The sequence below is a fragment of the Sander lucioperca genome, chromosome 3 (genome assembly GCF_008315115.2).
Source record: "Sander lucioperca isolate FBNREF2018 chromosome 3, SLUC_FBN_1.2, whole genome shotgun sequence".
NCBI lineage: Eukaryota > Metazoa > Chordata > Actinopteri > Perciformes > Percidae > Sander > Sander lucioperca.
The window spans coordinates 30,029,698-30,051,955 of NC_050175.1; the positions used below are offsets into that span (position 1 = coordinate 30,029,698).

The 22,258-nt window shown below is 40.5% G+C and overlaps 2 protein-coding genes across 4 annotated transcripts; both read left to right on the top strand.

Annotated features, from left to right (window-relative positions):
* The first annotated feature begins 134 nt into the window (after positions 1–134).
* On the top strand, positions 135–17,221 carry ercc3 (excision repair cross-complementation group 3). 3 transcript variants are annotated; one of them, XR_004896900.1, is made up of 17 exons: positions 135–337; positions 866–1,065; positions 1,226–1,462; positions 1,584–1,633; positions 1,727–1,862; positions 2,422–2,592; positions 2,772–2,976; positions 3,960–4,274; positions 4,774–4,958; positions 5,373–5,575; positions 5,681–5,777; positions 5,955–6,072; positions 6,209–6,327; positions 7,127–7,276; positions 7,403–7,637; positions 8,049–8,058; positions 17,210–17,221. XR_004896900.1 is itself a non-coding variant. In XM_031306417.2 (15 exons), the coding sequence occupies exons 1-15, from the start codon at positions 310–312 to the stop codon at positions 7,535–7,537; spliced, it is 2,349 nt and encodes a 782-aa protein (XP_031162277.1). In that variant the 5' UTR covers positions 135–309; the 3' UTR covers positions 7,538–8,346. The 3 variants fall into 3 exon arrangements, 1 of the variants encoding a protein (XP_031162277.1); XR_004896899.1 differs by lacking the exon at positions 17,210–17,221 and having other exon boundaries at positions 7,403–7,719; positions 7,784–8,346; XM_031306417.2 differs by lacking the exon at positions 17,210–17,221 and having other exon boundaries at positions 7,403–8,346.
* Positions 12,613–18,754, top strand: LOC116054722 (cytochrome P450 27C1-like). Its single transcript, XM_031306419.2, has 9 exons — positions 12,613–13,137; positions 13,452–13,642; positions 13,985–14,184; positions 14,520–14,729; positions 15,091–15,254; positions 16,201–16,367; positions 16,652–16,730; positions 16,881–17,084; positions 17,917–18,754. Exons 1-9 carry the CDS (start codon positions 12,847–12,849, stop codon positions 18,034–18,036), a joined length of 1,626 nt encoding a protein of 541 aa, XP_031162279.1. The 5' UTR covers positions 12,613–12,846; the 3' UTR covers positions 18,037–18,754.
* Positions 18,755–22,258: the final 3,504 nt, after the last annotated feature.

Consider the following 22,258-nt stretch of genomic DNA (forward strand, 5'->3'; position numbering starts at 1 on the left):
GTGCTTAGAACTTTTTTATGTTAAGTGCACTAATTTATTTTGTCAACATATTCTGGGGAAAAACATAAAAAAAACCTCCCTCTCAAGTAGGCTAGCTACATGTTTCCCCAATGTAGTGCTTTTACGTGAATATTTTATTTTGAAGGCTAAGACCGGAAGCTTGTATCTATAGTATTTTAGCGTAACGTTACTAGACACCGGTCAGACTACAACACGGTCTCATCTTTGTCGACTTTCAGGAGGACGTCAGACACATGAAGAGATGCTTGCCATATTTTGAAAGAAATCGTCCATTTAAGAATATATAAAATGGGTAAAAAGGATAAAGGAGATCGGGGTGAGTTGCTAATGCTCTGGTTCAGCCTAGCTAGCTGTTAACATTAGCTAACGTTTAAAGTTACTGTGGCAAGCTGAAAGATGAAGATATTGTTAACTGAAACTCCCTGCTGTGTAACGTTATTGCTGACCACACTGTAGTTTTTCATCTGGAGTCTTTAAACGCCATTGATTCACGTTATTCCATGTCTTGCTATAGGGTAATGTTAGCATGTGTAGTGAAAGGTTTTAACGTTAACGTTACCTGATATTTGTCAAACTGTGAAGAGTAAAACGCAGCCTAAAATGATTAATTAAAACGCAGGAATCGGTCATAAACTACATGACGTATTGACAAATGCGTGTGTAATAAAGCACACAGCGTCTTTTAACACACACACACACACACACACACACACACACACACACACACACACACACACACACACACCTATTTGACAAAAACACACAACTAAGAGAACTAATATATTTCTGTTGTAAGTGATTTGTCCACCTCCATTACTGGGAATGTTTTTTCTAACTCATACAGACAAGAAGTCCAAGAAGCGTTTCTATGAGGAGGAAGAAGATGAAGAAGAGGTAGTGGGCAGCGAGTCTCAGGAGGCCATACCTGCTGCTGCAGGGAAACAAGTGGATGAGTCCAGTACAAAACTGGATGAATATGGAGCCAAAGATTATCGTGTTCAGATGATGTTGAAGAATGATCACTCTTCACGCCCCCTCTGGGTGGTAAGATGGGTTTGGATTGTGGATTTCCGCACTTTAGACAGTTTACAAATTAAAAACTTGGTGGTCGTCTTGCTGATTTTTCACAATATTATAAGAGATGTCTCTTTTGTATTTCTTTCTCATCTCTTTTTTTTTTTTTTTTAATTCTTATCTCCTCCAGGCTCCAGATGGACACATATTTCTGGAAGCCTTCTCACCAGTGTATAAGTACGCCCAGGATTTCATGGTGGCCATTGCAGAACCAGTGTGCCGGCCTAATCATATTCATGAGTACAAGCTGACGGCCTACTCCCTGTATGCAGCTGTCAGTGTGGGGCTGCAGACCTCTGATATTGTGGAGTACCTGCAGAAACTCAGCAAGACGTCGTTACCTGATGGAATCGTGCAGTTCATTCAGGTCTGAATGAGAGAGTACCTGGAGTTTTGATGGAAGAGGACCATTTCCAAATGTATTGTTTTAAGTTGTGTGCAAAATGTGGTTATTTATTCATTGCATTTTATCCCTTTCCTTCTCTCAGCTCTGCACAGTGAGCTATGGCAAAGTCAAACTGGTGCTCAAGCACAACAGGTAAAGTAATTTCAACAACCATTCCTTCTGTCTTTATATCATTAATCATTCCCTCGGCACTCTTCTTAAACTGTGCTTCCTGTCTACCTTCAGGTATTTTGTTGAGAGTACCTTCCCTGATGTGATCCAGCGCCTTCTGCAGGACAACGTGATCCGTGAATGCCGTCTCCGCACTGCAGACGGAGCAGACACTGAGCTTATTACTGAAGTCATCTACAGCAAGTCAGCAGTATGCCATCCAACTTTTTTTTTTTTTACACACACACACACACACACACACACACACACATATAAAGTAATGTATTATTGTTTTAAATTTAAATAATTTAAACATGTTATAAACAATTACATTTGTTTATAGCCAGTAAAATAAAGGCTTTTAAAATAATTTTGAAGAAGAGTGCCTTGGATTTTCCTTTTTTCTACACTTTATTGAATTCCCGACCCCAAAGAGCACCTTCAAACATTTGACTGAACTACCTGAGCACCCTGGACTTTTTTGTCTTTCCAATTACATTTGTGTGTTTACTGCGCAATGTTGGTGCATTATGACACATTGTAACAACATAATAATAATGACACAAGGAAGGATGTCTTTTGATCCAGGAACTAAACAGTCATATCAGGCCCTTTTAGGTTTTTTCTAACCTGTCAGTTATTCTACCATCTAATTTGAAAATCAGTAACAAGTTGTGCTTTGGAAATATCCTTGTAGAGGGCCAACAGGAGTTGTAACTGTTGCCCTGGTCATTCACTAACAAATGTCCCTCGATGTCTCCTTCTGACAGATTTCCAAGTCTATCGAGGAAAAGGGAGGTACTTCCACCTCGCAGCAGCCCAGCGATGGACAAACTTCAACCCAGCAAGTCCCTGAGGACATCTTCAGCTACTATGAGCAGATGGATAAAGAAGAGGAGGAAGAGGAAGAGACTCAGACTGTGTCTTTTGAGATTCGCCAGGTACACATCAGATTTATGATCTCTTATTTTTGCTGTTTCACTACTACATACTAAACATTACTGCTGACATTTATGCCATTCATGTTTTGTAGCTTTATTTAAAAGTTAGTACCCTGCTTAAAAAATGTAATCCCATTTCTATACCCTACTCTCAACTGTTCTTCTCTGACCTGGTGTAGGAGATGATTGAAGAACTGCAGAAGCGTTGTATTCAGCTGGAGTACCCCCTCCTAGCAGAGTATGACTTCCGCAATGATACAGTCAACCCAGACATCAACATAGATCTGAAGCCCACTGCTGTGTTGCGGCCCTACCAGGAAAAGAGTCTGCGCAAGATGTTTGGGAATGGACGTGCTCGCTCTGGGGTCATCGTGCTGCCCTGCGGTGAGTCAGCTGGTTTACTGCAGTCAAGGGAGGACGAGACATTGAGGGACAAAACTGAAAGGATACGCCCCAAAGCATTTCATCACAAAATGAAAATCAACTTGAATATGAAATACTAATGTATTATATAAAATGTTCAAAATATTAGCTTAGCCAAGTGGTTTCCAGCCTGGGGTCTGGGCACTCCTCAGGGGGGCGGCAAAGATCACAGGGGGTGCGCAAGTCTTTATCTGGTTTGAGGTTGAGGTAAAAAAATAATATTTGCACGTTTAACAAGTTATGAGAAACGTAAAAATGTGCTGATAACTGCTCTGTATCAAAAAAGAAAGTAAGGCTGTATCTCGAGAGTTACCTCAACTTCGGTTTCGGGGGGGGGGGGGGCTCAGCTTTTTTTAGACATAAATGGGGGGGCGCCAAGGAAAAAAGGTTGGGAACCACTGGCTTAGCCCATATAAAAAAAAAAAGGGGATATACTCTTGTACTAAGTAGATTTTTCTTGAGTATACCCTCAACTAGGGATGTAACTGTATGAAATTTTAACCTCACGGTTATAGTGACCAAAATTATCACGGTTTTCGGTATTATCGCGGTATTCTTAAAAGTGTGTTAAATATGTTCAGAAAGCACTGATAGGCCTACACAAGCTGAATGCTGCCATGATTCCAACTTCAAGAAACGCATGTTGTAAGCTACGCAGTGCGCCTGCGCGGCAACTTCAGGAGACTCGGATGAAGCTGGGAAGAATTAAACACGCGGTTTCCACACCGTGGTAATCCACCGTGATAATAATGATACTTTAAATGAAAATGGTAATTGTTACCGTCAACATTTTTATCGTGGTTTACCGTTACACCGGTAATCATTACATCCCTACCCTCAACCCAAACTATTACTAACTACTGTATTGGTAATCTTTTGTAGCATCAATGTTGTGTGTAAAAAGCTTGTATGTCTCAATATTTTATCTCCACATTGCTTTCCAGGAGCGGGTAAATCTCTGGTGGGCGTGACAGCAGCGTGCACGGTGCGTAAACGCTGCTTAGTGTTGGGGAACTCCTCGGTGTCAGTGGAGCAGTGGAAAGCTCAGTTCAAGATGTGGTCCACTATCGACGACTCGCAGATTTGCCGCTTCACTTCCGACGCCAAGGACAAGCCCATCGGCTGCTCAGTGGCCATCAGCACCTACTCTATGCTGGGTCACACCACCAAGCGCTCCTGGGAGGCTGAGAGAGTCATGGAGTGGATGCGGAGCCAGGAATGGGGACTCATTATCCTGGATGAGGTGCACACTATCCCTGGTGAGTTGTTCTGAAATGGATCTGATACTGCCTAAAACGCTGGCATCGCTATCGGCGAGTATGTGAGTCTATGTAGCGATTCAATGCCACGCCATTTAGCCCCAAAAATCTACTCTTAAGTAGTTTATGTTCTGTTTCCGTTACACTGACTGTCAAAGTAGATAATAAAAGAAAGTTATTTGGCATTCATTCTGGCTCTGTAACCTGAGCCAGGCCATACGAACAATGAAAGCAACCATATAACATCACAGGGTTAGTAGATTTTTTTTTACGCATTGGTATCGGATCAGTACTCGGTATCGGGAAGGAAAAAATTGTATTGGAACATCTGTAGTTATTGTACATCAGTTTTCCAGACAACTCGATATTACCTTCCAATGTAACTGCCTCATGCAAACAATATTTTGAGGTAATGCTTCGGGTTATAGTGCGATTATAGACACATGATTTAGACACATATATCGGTGATATTAATACTTGTATTCTGTGCTTTCTGTAGCCAAGATGTTCCGTCGTGTTCTGACCATTGTCCAGGCACATTGCAAAATGGGGCTCACTGCCACACTGGTCAGGGAAGATGACAAGATTGTGGACCTGAACTTCCTAATTGGCCCTAAACTATTTGAGGCCAACTGGATGGAATTGCAGAACAACGGCTACATTGCCAAAGTCCAGTGTGCAGAGGTGAGTCTTGCAGTGTTATACCATAAATTGAGATAAAGGGATGCACACAATTAGTCCACATTGATTGTGTGCTCTTCTCTGTGTAGACTTCTATGTGACTTGATAGATGTTAAGCTGTCTTATGTCATTAAAGTCAGACAGCTTGCATAGTTGTCTGAAGCCATGCCCAAAAAGCTGATTGTTGAATAATTTTGGCTGGTGTCTCACATGAACTAGAGTTGGACCCAGATATGTTGCCACCAAATAGGAAATTTCTTGGTGAACTAAGATATGTCAAATTAACATTGTGGGTATATAAACCATAATATCCTATGACTCAAGGCTCTTTGGTATAGCTGCAGTCAAGATTCAATATAAAAAGTACCAGTGAGCATTGATAAAGCTATCTGAACAATGTACCCGTCTGTGCTTTAGGTGTGGTGCCCGATGTCTCCAGAGTTCTACAGAGAGTATGTGGCCATCAAGACAAAGAAGCGCATGCTGTTTTATACAATGAACCCCAATAAGTTCCGCGTTTGCCAGTTTCTCATTCGCTTCCACGAGCGGCGCAATGACAAGATTATGGTCTTTGCTGACAACGTGTTTGCATTAAAGGAATACGCCATTCGCCTCAACAAGTATGTTATTTAAGACAAGAGCAGCATTTCAAATGTTTGAGTAAATTGCCTGTTCAGATAGGATTTCTTCGTGTTTAAACTCTGCTCTCTCATTTTCCTCTCAAGGCCTTACATCTATGGCCCAACCTCTCAGGGGGAACGAATGCAGATTTTACAGAACTTCAAACACAACCCCAAGATCAACACCATTTTCATCTCCAAGGTAAACAAATCAATCTCTTATTGATTTACTGTATGTAATATTGGCCTACTCATTCAGCCATCGTGTGCCCTTTTGTTGGCCAGTAGGTGGCACACATGGCACACAAGTGGAACAATATTCCAGTAATGGAATCGATGCATGTCTGTGAATTTGTCCTATATTCCTGCTACCAAACAGGTTGGAGACACCTCATTTGACTTGCCGGAAGCCAATGTTCTGATCCAGATCTCTTCCCATGGTGGATCACGCAGACAGGAGGCCCAGAGGCTTGGCAGAGTCTTACGAGCCAAGAAAGGTCAGTTTGTCTGCAAAAACAAACGTTGAACACTTTGATTGTTTGCCTATGCTAACACACGCTGACGCAGCTGCTTTGTCTACCTCCATCCATTAACTAAAACAGATATTATTACTCTGCCTGTCTGCCTGTTTAGGAATGGTAGCAGAGGAGTACAATGCCTACTTCTACTCACTGGTGTCACAGGACACCCAGGAGATGGCTTACTCCACCAAGAGGCAGAGGTTCCTGGTGGACCAGGGTTACAGCTTTAAGGTGTGTTCACCCTTACAGCATCTTCTGATCTCCACGCAATTTCACATTATTTGTTTCCCTTCAGAATTGCAGCACAAGTGTTACCTTGTTCATACACCATGGACCAAATTTGCTCTCACAGTTTGGAACAATTATACTGAAGGATAGGTCACACGAGACACAGAATCTAAAAATGCTAAAGGTTTATTCCATATAATTTTGGACAACCTCATTTAAATGTAATAAAAAAAGTGTTAAGCTAGTTTATTTAAATAATATTACATTACAAATTAGATTTTCTTCTTTCTGTTATCAATACACTTGCGACAAGACTAGTTTGAGCCTGATGTGATGTTTAAAAAAAATGTGTGGGGTTAATCAGATCCAGTCTGGCTGGACTTGTGAAGCAGTCCAAGACTCACCAACACTGAAATCTGAGAGTGATTCTGGCGACAGCCAATAGGAGTTAACTTTAGAGGGACCAAACAAAAACTGAACCAAAAAAGAAAAACTCACAGAGATAGTTTACATCTGAAGAGAACTCCACCTGTTCTGTTCTAGATATGCATCCGTGCAATTTTAACTGGAGGAATAGAGTTCATATCAAATGAAATGCCTGCAAATGTTTAAATAAGTAAAATTGTAACTATTTATTTAATGTATTTGTGACAACGTCTTCAGGACAAATGGTAACATGTTTGTGAATTAAAAAAAAAAGAAGTGTGTGCTTGATCCTTGGTCTTCATTTATGTGACACCTCATTCTTGTTCAATTTACAAATACTATTTTTTTATGTTGTCATGTTCCTCTTCTTTCATAGGTGATCACAAAGTTGGCAGGTATGGAGGAAGAGGACTTAATGTTCTCCTCAAAAGATGAGCAACAGCAGCTGCTTCAGAAGGTCCTCGCTGCTTCAGACCTGGATGCTGAGGAGGAAGTGGTGGCAGGGGAGGTGGGCGGACGACCACAGGTGAGGACTTTCGCTAAACCTGGACTCAGAAAGCACGCATAGGCAATTGCCATTGCACGCGTACAATAATGCTATCGTATGTTACAATATTCTCACTAGTTTTCTCTCTCCCTGCTTCCCCATCAGTTCTCAAGGCGAACGGGCACCATGAGCTCCATGTCAGGTGCCGATGACACCGTCTACATGGAATATCAGAGTCGAGGCAGCAAAGGTGCATTGGGCAAAAACATTCATCCACTCTTCAAGCGCTTCAGAAAGTAGATGCACTGACTCAAACCCTGGCACCTAAAGACTTACTCAGTTGCAACAAGGTAATAGGACAAAGTTGGGGTGCAGTAACGTATACTGAGTTCGGATAGTCCATTTGGTCTGGAGAACAGAGCAATGACTGAATATACCCTGAACCTGAATGTTATTTGGAGCAAATGATGATATGCTGTACATTGCTTCCTCCTGGTAGCTGATGGCGATGATGGTTGAAATGACTTGTACGTCTAGCTAAGAACGCAACGAATGACGCCTGCAGGGCTGGACGGCTCTATGTGATAAAGTAGAAAGTCTCATCTCCAGCTCCCTCAAGCACCTACATGCGATGACATTTACAGATGACATGCAGTGCTAACTGTCCAAGTGTCAACTGTGTCATTTTTTCATTTCTATGTCGCGTTGCAGTGATGCAGCTAGCCAATTGGGCCTGTTGCACAACAAAATTAGGTGTTGTTTTTGAAAATCAAGCTTAATTCCACAACGGTTGAAAGCTTTGACTTGCTGTTTGCAGTAATGTCTGTGCGTAGGATAAGAGGCTACCAAAGTAGACGGATGGGTGATGTTAGCCCTACGTGGAATAACCTGCGTCTTATCTACTGTTAACTGTATCTGAGGAGGAAAACCAAGGATGTATATTGGAATTTTTGTAAGTGCGGCTACATTTTCACACATTAAGACATAACTAATTAAACCCACATAATCCGTAGACATTAATCTGTTCCTGGTGTTAGTTTTCAATAATTAATGTTTTGTTCTAAACTTTTTGTCTTTAAGATGTTGCTAAATATATTTTGTGAAAGAAATGTTATTGGAATATTCTATTTATTGATTCTGAGATGTCTGAAAAAATGAAAGCTCTTTGTGTTTTTGTTGTAAGGGATAACTAGTTTACAGCTGTAACTGTGGGAGGCTGAAATTAATGTTAGGCTCCTAAGAAATGAATAGTAATTATTCAAATTAGTCTGTTATATACAATGGTGCATAACAGACAAAGTATGGCAAAATGGAACATGTCAACAAGTAGTAAAGAGTAAAACTAAAGAAAATAATTATAATAAATAACTTGTTCCTACCAGCAATTAATAGTGACAATAGTAAATAAAGTGTAGTTACAATATTTATTTCCCCTTTAACTGGAAGGAGTAACTTTGAGCTTAATTTGAGCTTTTATTTTGGAGATAGAGAGCAGTAAGGGGTTTGTGGGTCTACTTCATCGGCTTATTGACGACTTAAAAACATTTCAAAAACTTTGCTATACCACAGGGCAAAGTAAACCTCTGAATGGCTCCATCTATAGTCTGGTCAGTTTAATCCATATTGTGTGTCCTGTGGAGACTCACTTGAGGCTTATTGCTTTGGAAGGAGCAAAACGTAGAACCATTGAACTCTCATTCAACACCAAAAGTTTAGCCCTGCATGAAAACTTTCTTAGATAGAGACATGAATAGTGTGCAAATATTTTGCATTTGCGGAACTGCTATTTATCTTTTGGAGAGGGTCAAGACAGATGTTACTAGAGATGTTCCGATACCGATACCAGTATCAATACCGATATCGGTATCGGCTCCGATACTGCCTAAAATGCTGGTATCAGTATCGGGAAGTACTGGAGTTCATGCACTGATCCGATACCATGTAAGAAAGCCCTAAAGAAAATCTATGTTAAAGTAGTTTATTTATGTTCTTTTTCTGTTATAACTGACTGTCAAACTGCAGAATAAAAGAAAGTTCTGGGGCGTTCATGTTTCACAAAGAGTTTAACCTGAGCCAGACTGATAACAAAGATAGAAATAATATCACATCCATACAGGGATAGTAGTATACAGAACATAATGAAATATATGACACACTGGTATCGGATGAGTACTCGGTATCGGCCGATACGCAAGTTCAGGTATCAGAATCAGTATCGGGAAGCAAAAAATGGTATCGGACCATCTCTAGATGTTACACATATACAGTACATCTAAAAAGACTCAATTATAGTATAAAAACTAATGCCAATCCTAAATCATTTTACGACAGCATGCTGACAGAATGTGCAAGACAACTGGCTAAATAAACAGCTGTTTTACATTTTACGCGACTTGCACAAGTCAGCAGCCAGCGAGGAATTTGGGATATCCATGGCTGGAGAAAAGACCATGCCTGAAAGATTGATCACACCGGCGGATGTCGGCAAGAAAACCAGAATCAAGACCCTGACGGAGATGCCAGGACCCAGCGCCCTATCCAACTTCTTGAGTTCTGGAGAGACGGGTTAAGCAGAGTTCATGAAATTCAGGTAACCGTGTCCATATATGCCTCTCTTGATACTCGTTTTGTTTGACAGATAAAATCATATTCTTTTGTGTTCCCCACCAATGGCAAAGAGCCTATGTATACTCAACCTAATTTCCTATGCGTAAAAGGCACAGGCCACTGGTCAGCTTTCCACTCCAGGGTAGGACTTTTGCAATAGTCTTCAAGTGAGTTGCATAAGACACTGAATGTTTTCTCTCCATTACAAGCTGTCTGTAGAGAAAATCTTTTAAAAAGACTAGGAAATTAGCCAAACCTATATGTCAATCAGCATGACTAAACAACAGTTTACAAAGGATAATATTCAAAATAATATATAATAGTTTTGTTTCCTGCCCTATGCAGTACACTCTTGATCAGGACAAGTAATTACTCATGATCATCTAGTGTTAAAACTTGACACAAACTAGTATCACACACTGTATCATGATATATCTTAAAAAAGGTCAGATAAACACACCCTTCTTTTAAAATTGTATTATCAGTGCAGCTGTGTAAATAACACCATTTGACATAGGCATTGAAATATAAACACTCTTACTGACACATAAGTCAGACAAAAAAGGGTATCTTTGGATGGTGAAGATTTAAGTCATTATAACAATAATAACACCAGTCTATTATTACAGACTGGTGTTACTGGAGATCTAGTGACACCACTGGCATGGCTGGCATACAACACTAATCTGCTGAAATGCATTCCATTCCTTTACCATTATTATCTGATCTGCTTCAATGTGATAAAATCACAGATGTTTTAGTATATTATTTATAATACATGTTTTGGTGAATGGGAAGAACTGTATAGTTTGTCTGGCTCATAAAAGGTTGTTTGCACGCACTGCTAAAGAAACCCAGAAAGGGGAACAGCAACATTATTTAAATATACTGTATATTATCTATTTACCAACAGAGAATTTCGTCCGTCTTCTTCGGCGAGCACGGAAGCATAGTGCGGTTCCTGATTGGTTGCTTCTTGGACAGACAGTTTTACATGTCTGTAGAGATCATCCGTCACAATACATTTACATTTCAGAGCGAAATCATAGATTTAACCTAATAGGTAGGATATGCTGGAAGAGCACAGGAAGAAGTATGGCAAAATATTCAAATCCCGTTTTGGGCCCCAGCTGGTGGTCTCAGTGGCGGACCGTGACCTGGTGGCTGAGGTGCTGAGGGCCGAGGGCGTGGCCCCTCAAAGAGCTAACATGGAGTCCTGGAAGGAGTACAGTTCATCAAGAGAGTTTCTATTCTGCAACCCAGAAGTCTGACAGAGAAATTGTCCTCAACGTGAATGACCTCTTTTTTTACATATCACACAAAGCCCTTCTAGGAACGGGCATTGGAAATTAGCAATAGCTACAGTATAAATGCTGTGATGCTGTACTTTGGAGATTTGTTGCACAAATGTCTATGTCGTAGCATCTGTCCCTATTCAAATAAACATGAAATGAAAAAACATATGGTATGGAAGGTTTGTAAAGTTAAAGGTTTGTGAATGGATTGAATGTTGGGCATGGTGGATTTGAAAAGGATAGTGCAGGTGGGGGAGTAAGGAGATCCATGAGGCCATCAGAGAGGACAACAGGTACGCAGGATGAGGTGATAGCAGAGAGGGAAATAGACCGGAAAAAATACACAAACCACCTCTCAAAATTAGATTTACAACATTATGATTCACCTCTGTTACATTCCAGTTAAGGGAATAAGGGATGGAAAGGAATAATAAATAATATAATAAATACTTTTTTAGTATACTTGTATGTTCCCGTGAACTATCTGCCTGCAGTAACTTGAGTACATTGAAAAGAGTATTGCAGTAATTTAGTACATTTAGTGCCACAGAAGACATTATGCAACAGTTTTCATAGACTGGAGTAAAATTAGTGTAATACTCTTTCAAGATTCCCTTGCTCTGAATGACTAGAAGGACTTTAATGAAGTTGTTGACTTTTAAAAGGCATCAATTCACAATTTGTGGGAAGAGAGATATGACATAAAGTACCACTTCTCCAAAGACCATTATATATAGTTTTCAATGTGTAAACATGTTAGATAATGGTTTCTTTGTGGTACTTTTTAAAATACAAAACAGGACAGCTTAGGCCGGGGTAAGCATTTGCTAACCATTTTTGTGAATAGCCTGACATCAATAGAGAGGAATGTTAAGATGGATATAAAGCTCTAAGCTGTGCCATGGGATTGTGGGAGTATGGGATCCCTCTGTTACAAAACTTGTTCCTTTTTTACATTTTCCTTCACTACCCTCATTCACTTTCACTTTCTCCCCACCTTTCCATTCCATTCGGGCAGTATTCACGTTGATAAGAGGCTCACAGAGCTTAAAAGACCCAGCTGGAGCAGGGAGAGGAGGTGAAGGGGGGGACTGCTCACACACATGCTCATTACCAAGGAGATGAGCACTGAGGAGATCTACGCCAATTTTACGGAGATGCTACTGGCTGGGGTCGACACGGTGTGTGACGTGGACGTGTGCAGAGAGGGATTTTTAAGCAGTATAGAGTTGCAGTGTGTATGAGCAAGACTGTGGGAGGGATTTTCCTTTGTTACATAACCACTGTGAACATTCAAATTGGCTTAACGTGACCTTAATTACATTTGTGTGTGTGTGTGTGTGTGTGTGTGTGTGTGTGTGTGTGTGTGTGTGTTGGAGGTGGGGTTTGCGCACACAGGCTGAATGATTGGTGCGATCTGTGTTTTGGAACGTTGTAACGAACTCCTCATCCAATAAAAGAATCAACCCAACGCCCACACCATACAGAGCTATCCTTTTGAAGCGGACATCCGATCCTCTTCCACTGCTGAGGTTGTACAAGCAACTCATTAAAAGAGTTCCACAATACAATCCCATCTAACATTACAATACCACACCGTGAGGACTGCGTGCCAGGATCATTTGATTTGCAGATGTGAACTCTGCCGCTTTTAGACTTTGTGAATCATATATCGTTTTTGCGCACGGAAACAAAAGTATCAAAATAATGGCAATCCTGAATCATTTTACGACAGCGTGCTGGAAGAATTTGCAATGCAACCGGTTAAATAAGCAGCTGTTTTTCATTTTACGCGCCTTGCACAAGTCAGCAGCCAGCAAGGGATTTGGGATCCCCACGGCTGGAGAAAAGGCCATGCCTGAAAGGTTGATCACACCGGCAGATGTCGGCAAGAAAACCAGAATCAAGACCCTGAAGGAGATGCCAGGACCCAGCGCCCTATCCAACTTCATTGAGTTCTTCTGGAGAGACGGGTTTAGCAGAGTTCATGAAATTCAGGTAACGGTGTCCATATATGCCTCTCTTGGTACCATTGCGTAAAAGCGCACCAGGAGTTTGCCCGCTGCTGGTCAGCACTTCACACAAGGGTAGGCATTTTGAAATAGTCTTAATGAGTTACATAAAACACTGAGTTCTCTCCCTTACAAGATGCAGAAGACAATCTTGTTATAAAGCGCTTTGGTATCAGTCTGTAGAGACATTTTTTTTTTGTTAAACTACAAAGAGTTGGAAATTAGCAGCATGACACAACCCTTACAGGATAAGAAGAAGACATAAATGGGACTACTGTTTGTGTCACTACTGCTTTATAGATGGAGCACAGGAAGAAGTATGGCAAAATATTCAAATCCCGTTTTGGGCCCCAGCTGGTGGTCTCAGTGGCGGACCGTGACCTGGTGGCTGAGGTGCTGAGGGCCGAGGGCGTGGCCCCTCAAAGAGGTAACATGGACTACTGGAAGGAGTACAGAGACATGAGAGGCCGTTCCACTGGCCTCATCTCAGCGTGAGTCTACCTTCAAACTTTGATAATTTGAGTCTAGAAAGATCCCTATGAAATTAATGACTTTGGGGATCGACAGGATAATCACCATCGTTTCTAAATGTGTCGATGGGCACGGCACAAAACTTGTTGAATGGGCTACATTTTTAAGGTTAGCTCATTTCTTGTATGCATGCCCTTTTACTTCTCGATAGTCTGCTTTTCTATCTATGAACTCATTTGGAATCAATACTTTTCAGTTTTTTAACAACTTCATCAGTATTCATACAAATAAGGCTATTTCCTCAAAAAGTCTAAAAATGCCTTTCCAAAAATGTACCTTGTTGCTTGTGTCCTGTTTTCCAGTGAGGGAGAAGATTGGCTAAAGATGCGGAGCGTGCTCAGGCAGCTGGTCATGCGTCCCCGTGATGTAGCAGTCTTTTCTGATGATGTGAACCAAGTGGTAGATGACCTCATCAAGAGAGTTGCTATTCTGCGCTCCCAGGAGTCTGACGGAGCAACTGTTCTCAACGTGAATGACCTCTTCTTCAAATATGCCATGGAAGGTTTGTAAAGACAAATGTTTGTGAATGAACTGAATGTTGGGCATGGTGGATTTGAAAGGATAGTGTAGGTGAGTGGGGGGGGTAAGGAGATCAGTGAGGCCATCAGAGAGGACAACAGGTACGCAGGAGGAGGTGATAGCAGAGAGCAAAATAGAAAAATCCACAAACCATATCATTAAATCTTCTCAAAATTAGATTTACCACATTGTGATTGACCTGTTACATTCCAGTTATACTTACAGTAAGGAACAAGTGATGGAAAGCAATCATTGCAGCTTTCCAACTGGATTATTGAACCGCTGTCTATCTCTTCCTTGCCGTTGTCTTGTCTACAGGTGTGGCAGTCATTTTGTACGAGTCCCGACTAGGCTGTTTGGAAAATGAGATTCCCCAGGAAACCCAAGACTACATCGGTGCTCTGCACCTCATGTTCAGCTCCTTCAAGACAACCATGTATGCCGGAGCGATCCCCAAGTGGCTCCGACCGGTCATCCCCAAACCATGGGAGGAGTTCTGTTTCTCCTGGGATGGCCTCTTCAAATTCAGTAAGTGTTGTAATTTTTGACCGCAGAGGAGTGCACATAAATACTTTTTAGTTTACCTTTATGTTCCAGTGAACTATCTGCCTACAGTAGCTAGAGCACTTTTAAAATGGTATTCCAGTCATTTAGTACTTCACTTCCAAGCCAAGATAACCCGAAAGCCATTATCAGAAGTTTTTTTTTCAGATTTTACCAAGCTTCTTCAGAGCCACAGAAGACATTATGCAGCTGTTTTCACAGACTAAGGAGTATGAGGTCCCTCTGTTACATAACCTATTCCTTTTTCCATTTCCTTCACTACCCTCCTTCACCTTCCCTTCCTTCCCACCTTTCCATTCATCCCACCTTCTCTTTCTGATCCCAGGCAGTATTCATGTTGACAAGAGGCTCGCAGAGATTAAGGCCCAACTTGAGAGGGGAGAGGAGGTGAAGGGGGGACTGCTCACACACATGCTCATTACCAAGGAGATGAGCACTGAGGAGATCTACGCCAATTTTACGGAGATGCTACTGGCTGGGGTCGACACGGTGTGTGTGTTTGTGTGTTAAAAGGATATGTGCAAATAGTCTTTTTAGGAGTTTAGAGGTGCAGTGACTGTAGCTTTAGCAGGAAGTAGAGGGGTTGGGAGTCACATACTGTATGTGTGTGTCGGCGTCCGTGTGTGTGTTTGAGTCAGTGTTAGGTTTCTGGCGCCACATCCGTGCTGTGGCTGTGTAACTGTGCCAGCGTCGGATCAGAGTAGAGATGTTCCGATACCGATACCAGTATCAGTATTGCCTCCGATACTGCCTAAAACGCTGGTATCGGTATCGGGAAGTACTGGAGTTTATGCACCGATCCGACCATATAATAAAGCCCTAAAGAAAAATCTACGTTAAAGTAGTTTATTTATGTTCTTTTTCTGTTATAACTGACTGTCAAACTGGAGAATAAAAGTCCTGTGGCATTCATTGTTTGTGTTTGTTCATGTTTCACAAAGAGTTTAACCTGAGCCAGACTTACAACAAAGATAGAAATAATATCACGTCCATACAGGCATAGTAGTATACAGTTGTTAAAACATAATAAAATATATGACACACTGGTATCGGATCGGTACTCGGTATCGGCCGATACGCAAGTTCAGGTATCAGAATCGGTATCGGGAAGCAAAAAATGGTATCGGGCCATCTCTAGCTCAGAGGAGTGAATCGGGAGGTTAACCAGTATTCCACAGACAAACTTGTTCTCACTCACCTCAGCACATGGAATTGAAGCCCCTCATTGTTTCCCAACAGTTACGCAACATTATGGAAACTCTTATATCTGCTTACATTGCAGTCAAACCTGTTGTAAAACATAAAGAAAGAAATGCAGCATCTCCACAAAGATTTCTTTTAAGAGCAAATGAACAATACTAATATACTACACATTCGAAGAGGAATGTATGAAACAGGTTTTTTTTTAAAGAAATACCCTTTTCTATTCCCCTAGACATCCTTTACTCTTTCATGGGCCTGCTACCTGTTAGCGCGGCACCCTCAAATACAGCAGCAAATCTTTACGGAAGTGACGGAGACCCTGGGACCTGGAGCAGTCGCCACAGCAGACGATGTCCCTCGTCTTCCTCTCATCAGAGGGCTGGTCAAAGAGACACTCAGGTACAGACTGCATGAATATTTATACTCCCTGAGCTTTTTCTTTTCTAGCTGTTGTTGTCTCCTGTTTCTTTTTGTTTGCTCTCACTTGCAATGTCTTGAACTGCAACCAATAGTTTAATCGCCTTTAAAAGACGTGACTTTGTTTAATATGTTTACATGAGTATATTTGTCCATTATCTTTCTCTGTGGGGCTTTCACTTATCCAGTTAGACTTACACTTTGTAAGAAGAAAAGTATATTGTGCTGTTGAGTAACAGCCTTTGTGCACTCCTGTCTGGGAGCAGGTTTTTTCCAGTTCTCCCAGGCAACGGACGGATAACCCAGGATGACTTGGTGGTGGGCGGATACTTAATCCCCAAAGGGGTAAGACTGATAGAGACATAATAGATGTGAGTCCTGTGCTGAAGAAAAAGCATGGCCATAAAAGTCAGCCAAAAACATTGCAGTGGGACCAGATGTAACATATCCTGCATTACTCATACATAAGCTGGTTTCATTTTCTTACTTTGTTAGATTCAGTTGGCCCTTTGTCACTACTCCACATCTTTTGATGAAGAGAACTTTGCTGATGCTTCAGACTTCAGACCTGATCGCTGGATACGGAAAGATTCCACAGATCGTGTCGACAACTTTGGCTCGATTCCCTTTGGCTATGGCATCAGGAGCTGCATCGGCAAGAGAATAGCAGAGTTAGAGATGCATCTAGCTCTCACAAGGGTAGGGGATTAATGAATTAGCTGCACACACATTCAAAATATTTATATATATTCACTTATATGAATGAATAGTTGTTATTATTGTGTCATGCATACAACTTTGCCCAGACGTCATGGGCTTACAAGACACCATAAATTCATATCAGCCAGATCCAGAACGACTTTCACAATCAGATCTTCAGACCTTCATAGTCTACAACACAAATCACTGACATTTACTATATAATACTGGATCAATCAGAGTAAATACTATACATTTACATTAAATAGTCAATAATGCCTTCTATTTCAGGCTTTTGAGACAATGTTTGCAAACCTAAACACTAAATTTAAAAAAAATTCAATTTAAGGGTATGGTCAAAACATTTCATTGAAAATTAACATTCTTAAATCATCATAGAATAGTACAAAAAAATCTTATTTTCTAATTCTTCCAAATGACATAGCTCACACAGTCCCTGAGTATTGTTGAATCTGCCAACCTCAATGGCCAGAGGAAGCAAACCAGCTCCCAGCTGTGCTACTAAAGATCTTTGACTTCTAGATAAACACACTTATAAATGTATTCATACAACCTGGGCTGCTAAGGCAAACAGCTAACCGTGGGACACACACCCAGGATTGATCAACCTGTGGTGGGCCTGCCCTGTGATGCTGTGGTACACAACTGACGATGTGTCCCGCTGGTTAAGCCTTATAGCAGCGATCCTTCAAAAACTCCCGAATCTGAAGTGGTGCAAATGCTAGGGATTGCAACATGTAGTCCTTTCAACGAACATTGACAATGAGTCATAAAATCTGATTTGTGATTTGTATCTTTGCTCCTTGTGCAGCTCATTCAAAAGTTCCACATTGGCGTGTCTCCGCTTACTACTGATGTCAAGGCCAAAACCCACGGTCTGCTCTGCCCTGCTGCCCCCATCCACCTGCAGTTCATCGACAGGGAAAACTAGACTCAGACTCCTCTCCATAAGGTCTACTGTACTTTGTTTTTAAAGTGCTGATTCGTTATTAGGTTGTTGTTGTTTTTTAAATACACTGCCTTTAGTACACCTTTCACTGTTAGGTTGTAGATACCGAGCTGAGACTGAGGTTTTACTCAGGCAAGAAATGTGTCTTACCTTTTCCTGTTCATTTGTAAAGAGGACTCTTATCCAGCATGTAAAAGGCAGATTGGACTATGTAAAGTTAAGTTACAGCAGCTTGTGTCATGGTGAAACGGGGCTCCACGGCAACACCATTACACTAAAACACAAAAGCTTTGCAATTTTGCATTGTAAAAAAGCCTAGACTTATGCTGATCCAATTTGAGAAGGATCTGTTGAGTCCTCTAGGAGGAGTTTCAAAATGTTCCAAATTTATATGTTCCTAAATATGAGAGCAATGCTCAAATTTTGTGAACATCAAAGGAAATTTATCCCAACCCTGGCGTATGGAGCCTGCTGGCCACCCCGAGCCCAATCACTGCAGAACTTTGCAATTCTCGCCTAGGTTTAGTTCTTGTGAATTTTCGAGCATCCCTAGCTCCTCAAAAATACGATTGTGCAGCAGAAAAATTATAATAATAAAAAAAATAATAATAATAATTTCGTTGCATTTTCAGGGATGAATAGTTTGTATGTATTGTTGCATTTCATTCATAAAAACTTTAAATAAAGGTTTTCTGTTACATAATTTACTTTTGTGAATGTGAAATTTTGAAAACTGATTCATAATATAGAACTGTTTTTGTTCTGAAATGCAGACATCATAAAAAAAACTGCACATCGTTGTACAGTAATGAAAAATGAAGAGACATGTTACAACAAATAAATTATAATGGGCAAAAACTTTCCAAAAAACAACAGTATGAAGACAGCTCCAAAACAAGTGTGTGATGTTTAATGATGAAGTCCACAAAAAAGTTTTTTTTTATATTTTAGGTCCATAAGCAAGAACATATATACATATATACAGATGCTGCCATCTGCTGAATTCAATTCACTTTAGTTAATTTCAGCTTATTTTATTAAGAAGTCCCACAATGGGAAATTACAAGGCAAGTGCAAACATGCAATATGAAATACTCAATGATACTTTCTAAATGCTAAATGAATTTATGTACTGTTTAATTCAGTGTCTAATAATGATAATACAACTATTGGACAGCTAGCCAGTATGTGCCATATGTTTTATACAGTCTATGTATAGAGACAGACTACAACAATTTCAAATTTTCCTCAAGCTCGTTCCAGATCTGCGGTCCCTTACAAACTAACGCTCGTACACTTTAGCCAGCGTTTTTTGCCAGTAATTAGGTGTCGCGAGTCCTTGTGCCATGAGTGTGCTGGGGACGACAGATTGAAAGCTCACACAATCGGTAGTTTAACCTATGAATGACCTAGAATATCATGCAGGCATTATAAAAGACATTATATTCTGTAAGCCTTAGTTTAAACCAAGGCAACAAAACAGAGGACGAGTGGGGGTATTGGGCTCAGACCACGTTAGTGCCAGTATGATTTTACATTATGTAAATGTCATTTTGTAACTGTTGAAGTTTGAGTCGAAAGCCACGTGGTTTGCATTATTTGTTGCACCACTGGTTCTAGATCTTTTCGCTGATGCATTGAGGATGCCATTATCGCCTTGGCCTGTATGGCATCAGGAGAATATCCAGTCTGTGCTGTACAAGGGTTGCTGATACTTGCCAGTGCTTATTCACCAGATGGCGCTGTTTGTCCATACTGTTGTAATGCTGGTGCTTGTCCACCAGATGGCGCTGTTTAGGCCTAACCAGCCGAAGGCGTATGCCTGCTGATTGACAGGGGACAGCATTGGCAATACTGGGTAGAAACCAGCAGGGGGATATGGGCAGTGGTCCCAACCAGGTCATCACTTACTGTTCTTTCATGGACGCTGTTGTAGTGGGATTGTCATTCTCATTTGCTGTTGTTCTCATCGCTGAGCAGTAATTTCCCAGCTTCTTAACCCACTTGGCTGTGTGTTATATGTATCTGTAGTTGTTCAGTTACATAAGCCTTTAAGACAATGGCTAGTGGCGTTGGGTCAATCTTTAAAATGCGCACTTGGGTGCGAATAGCATAATTTACGTAGGACCATTTAAAAGATCTTGGAGTGATCATGACGTATACTAGCACGCCCTGTACCCCTACTGGGACTCCAGGCGATAAATCAAAATTTGTGGTCTAGGAGATTTAAAAAATGTGATTCTAATGGCACAGGGTTAATCACCTTCCAACAGTGAATGCAATATGAGACCCACTATCTATGGTGCAAATAGATTTTAAGGTAGATTCCCAATTCCTTTATGGGTAATGTATAATCAACGCTTGTTTACTTTTCCACCCAGTGATATTTCAAAGCAAAGCACAAAGCAAAGCACACATTTTTTTATTTCCCTCACCAAATTTGGTGATGATCTTATTATTTTATCTTTCCCTTCATAGAGATCAACTTACCAACAACATAACTGGTTAGATTTATATAGAAGTTGTGTACACTATAGAGTTATATTTATACAGTTTATTGTACTTTGGTCTTATTTATCTTACAACAAATGGACTTGTCCTCTTATAGAACTTTTAATACTTAATATTGTTTTGTCAAGGGACAATGCCCTTTTAACCAGACATGAATGACTGGTGAAATCTCTTGGCCAGCGATGCACTTATTGCTTAACACTATGCATGCATTTAGCTTTAATGATTCAGCCTTTCAGTACATGTTAGGCAGGTTAAATTTATTGAAGAGATTGCATCTGAGAACCATCTGCAAAGAGCTGTTGAAGCAAGAGGGATATTGGTTCAGATTGTTCTGAATTTTGTTGGATGCCTTGTACTGTTCCGAAAGGTCCTAAGTGACTCTAATTATTTGTCAGTCATGTTCCAGTCTAAAACAGTGGACTATGCTAAGGCTGTCGAACTAAGTGAGGCACTTAAAGAGACATTTCTACATTATCATTGTGAAGCCTCTTTTGATGAAATGTGGAGTGAAGCACTTCTTTGATTTATGTCAAAGAAGTAGCATTGATACAACTTAATGAAACCCAAAGAGGTCCAGACAGACAACAAGGGCACTTCAAGATAGTGTCATCGCTTCCACCGTGGGACAGCATGTAGTTCCAGATAGCAAACAAACTTTTTGTGTCAATGTGTACTATCTAGTTATGGATAACATGATTGGAGAAATAGGAAGACGGTTTTCCAACACAAATCGTGACATAATGCAAGGTGTTCAGGCACTAAATCCGTCAAGTGCTACTTTTTTGAGAGAGGAGGCTGTTCTTTTATTGGCTAATGCTTATGATTCAAATATTGATGATCTTAAACACAAATTACATCAGACGAGGAGAATACTAGAGAGAAAAAAGAAGCAAGTGTAGTGTCCTACCACTCTGATGGAGTTTGCTCATTTTTTGGACCCATACAAGTATGTTTTTAATGAGTTGTTCAGGTTGTGTAAAATAGCAGTAGTTTTACCTGTGAGCAGTGCATCGTGCGAACAAAGTTTTTCAACTCTTAGGATCATAAAAATGTTTTGCGGTCTATTATGACAGAGACGAGATTATCAAGTGTGGCTGTACTCAGTATTGAATCAAAACACACTAAAGCTTTGAATCTAAATAAGTTTGTGAGGCGTTATGTTGAACAACATGGTAATCGCCACATTCAGCTATTGTAGGAATGCCAACGTCATGCTCTGCTCACTGATGAGCCTAAAAAAAATTAAAATTAACTCTTTTTTTGTAGGGGGATTGACCCCAAAAAACGTTTTCAATTGTTGTAATGTATGTATACTGGATGTAGGTTAATAAAATCTGTAAATAAACTGACTATTGCACTCAAGTTGGACTAATGATTGACAGCTGACAAAATAACTCATTAACTCAGACAAATACCAATGACTTACTGTTAACTAATGTACTTATTGCAGCAGTCTTTAAATAGATTTGGTACCCCTGCTGGTGTAATAAGGTAAAGCAGTCTTTTGTTGTAAGACAGGCTAATTCAGTTATTATTTAGTTTGGTTCTATTTAAGGCTTTAATCATGTGGCATAATAATGTAGCCTAAGGGTTTGAGCTAAAATGTCTTAATTTGGGGGCTTTCCAAGTAAATATTGATTGATATGACTGCGAACAAATCAACATATATACTTCTGCTACGGGGTGTCAC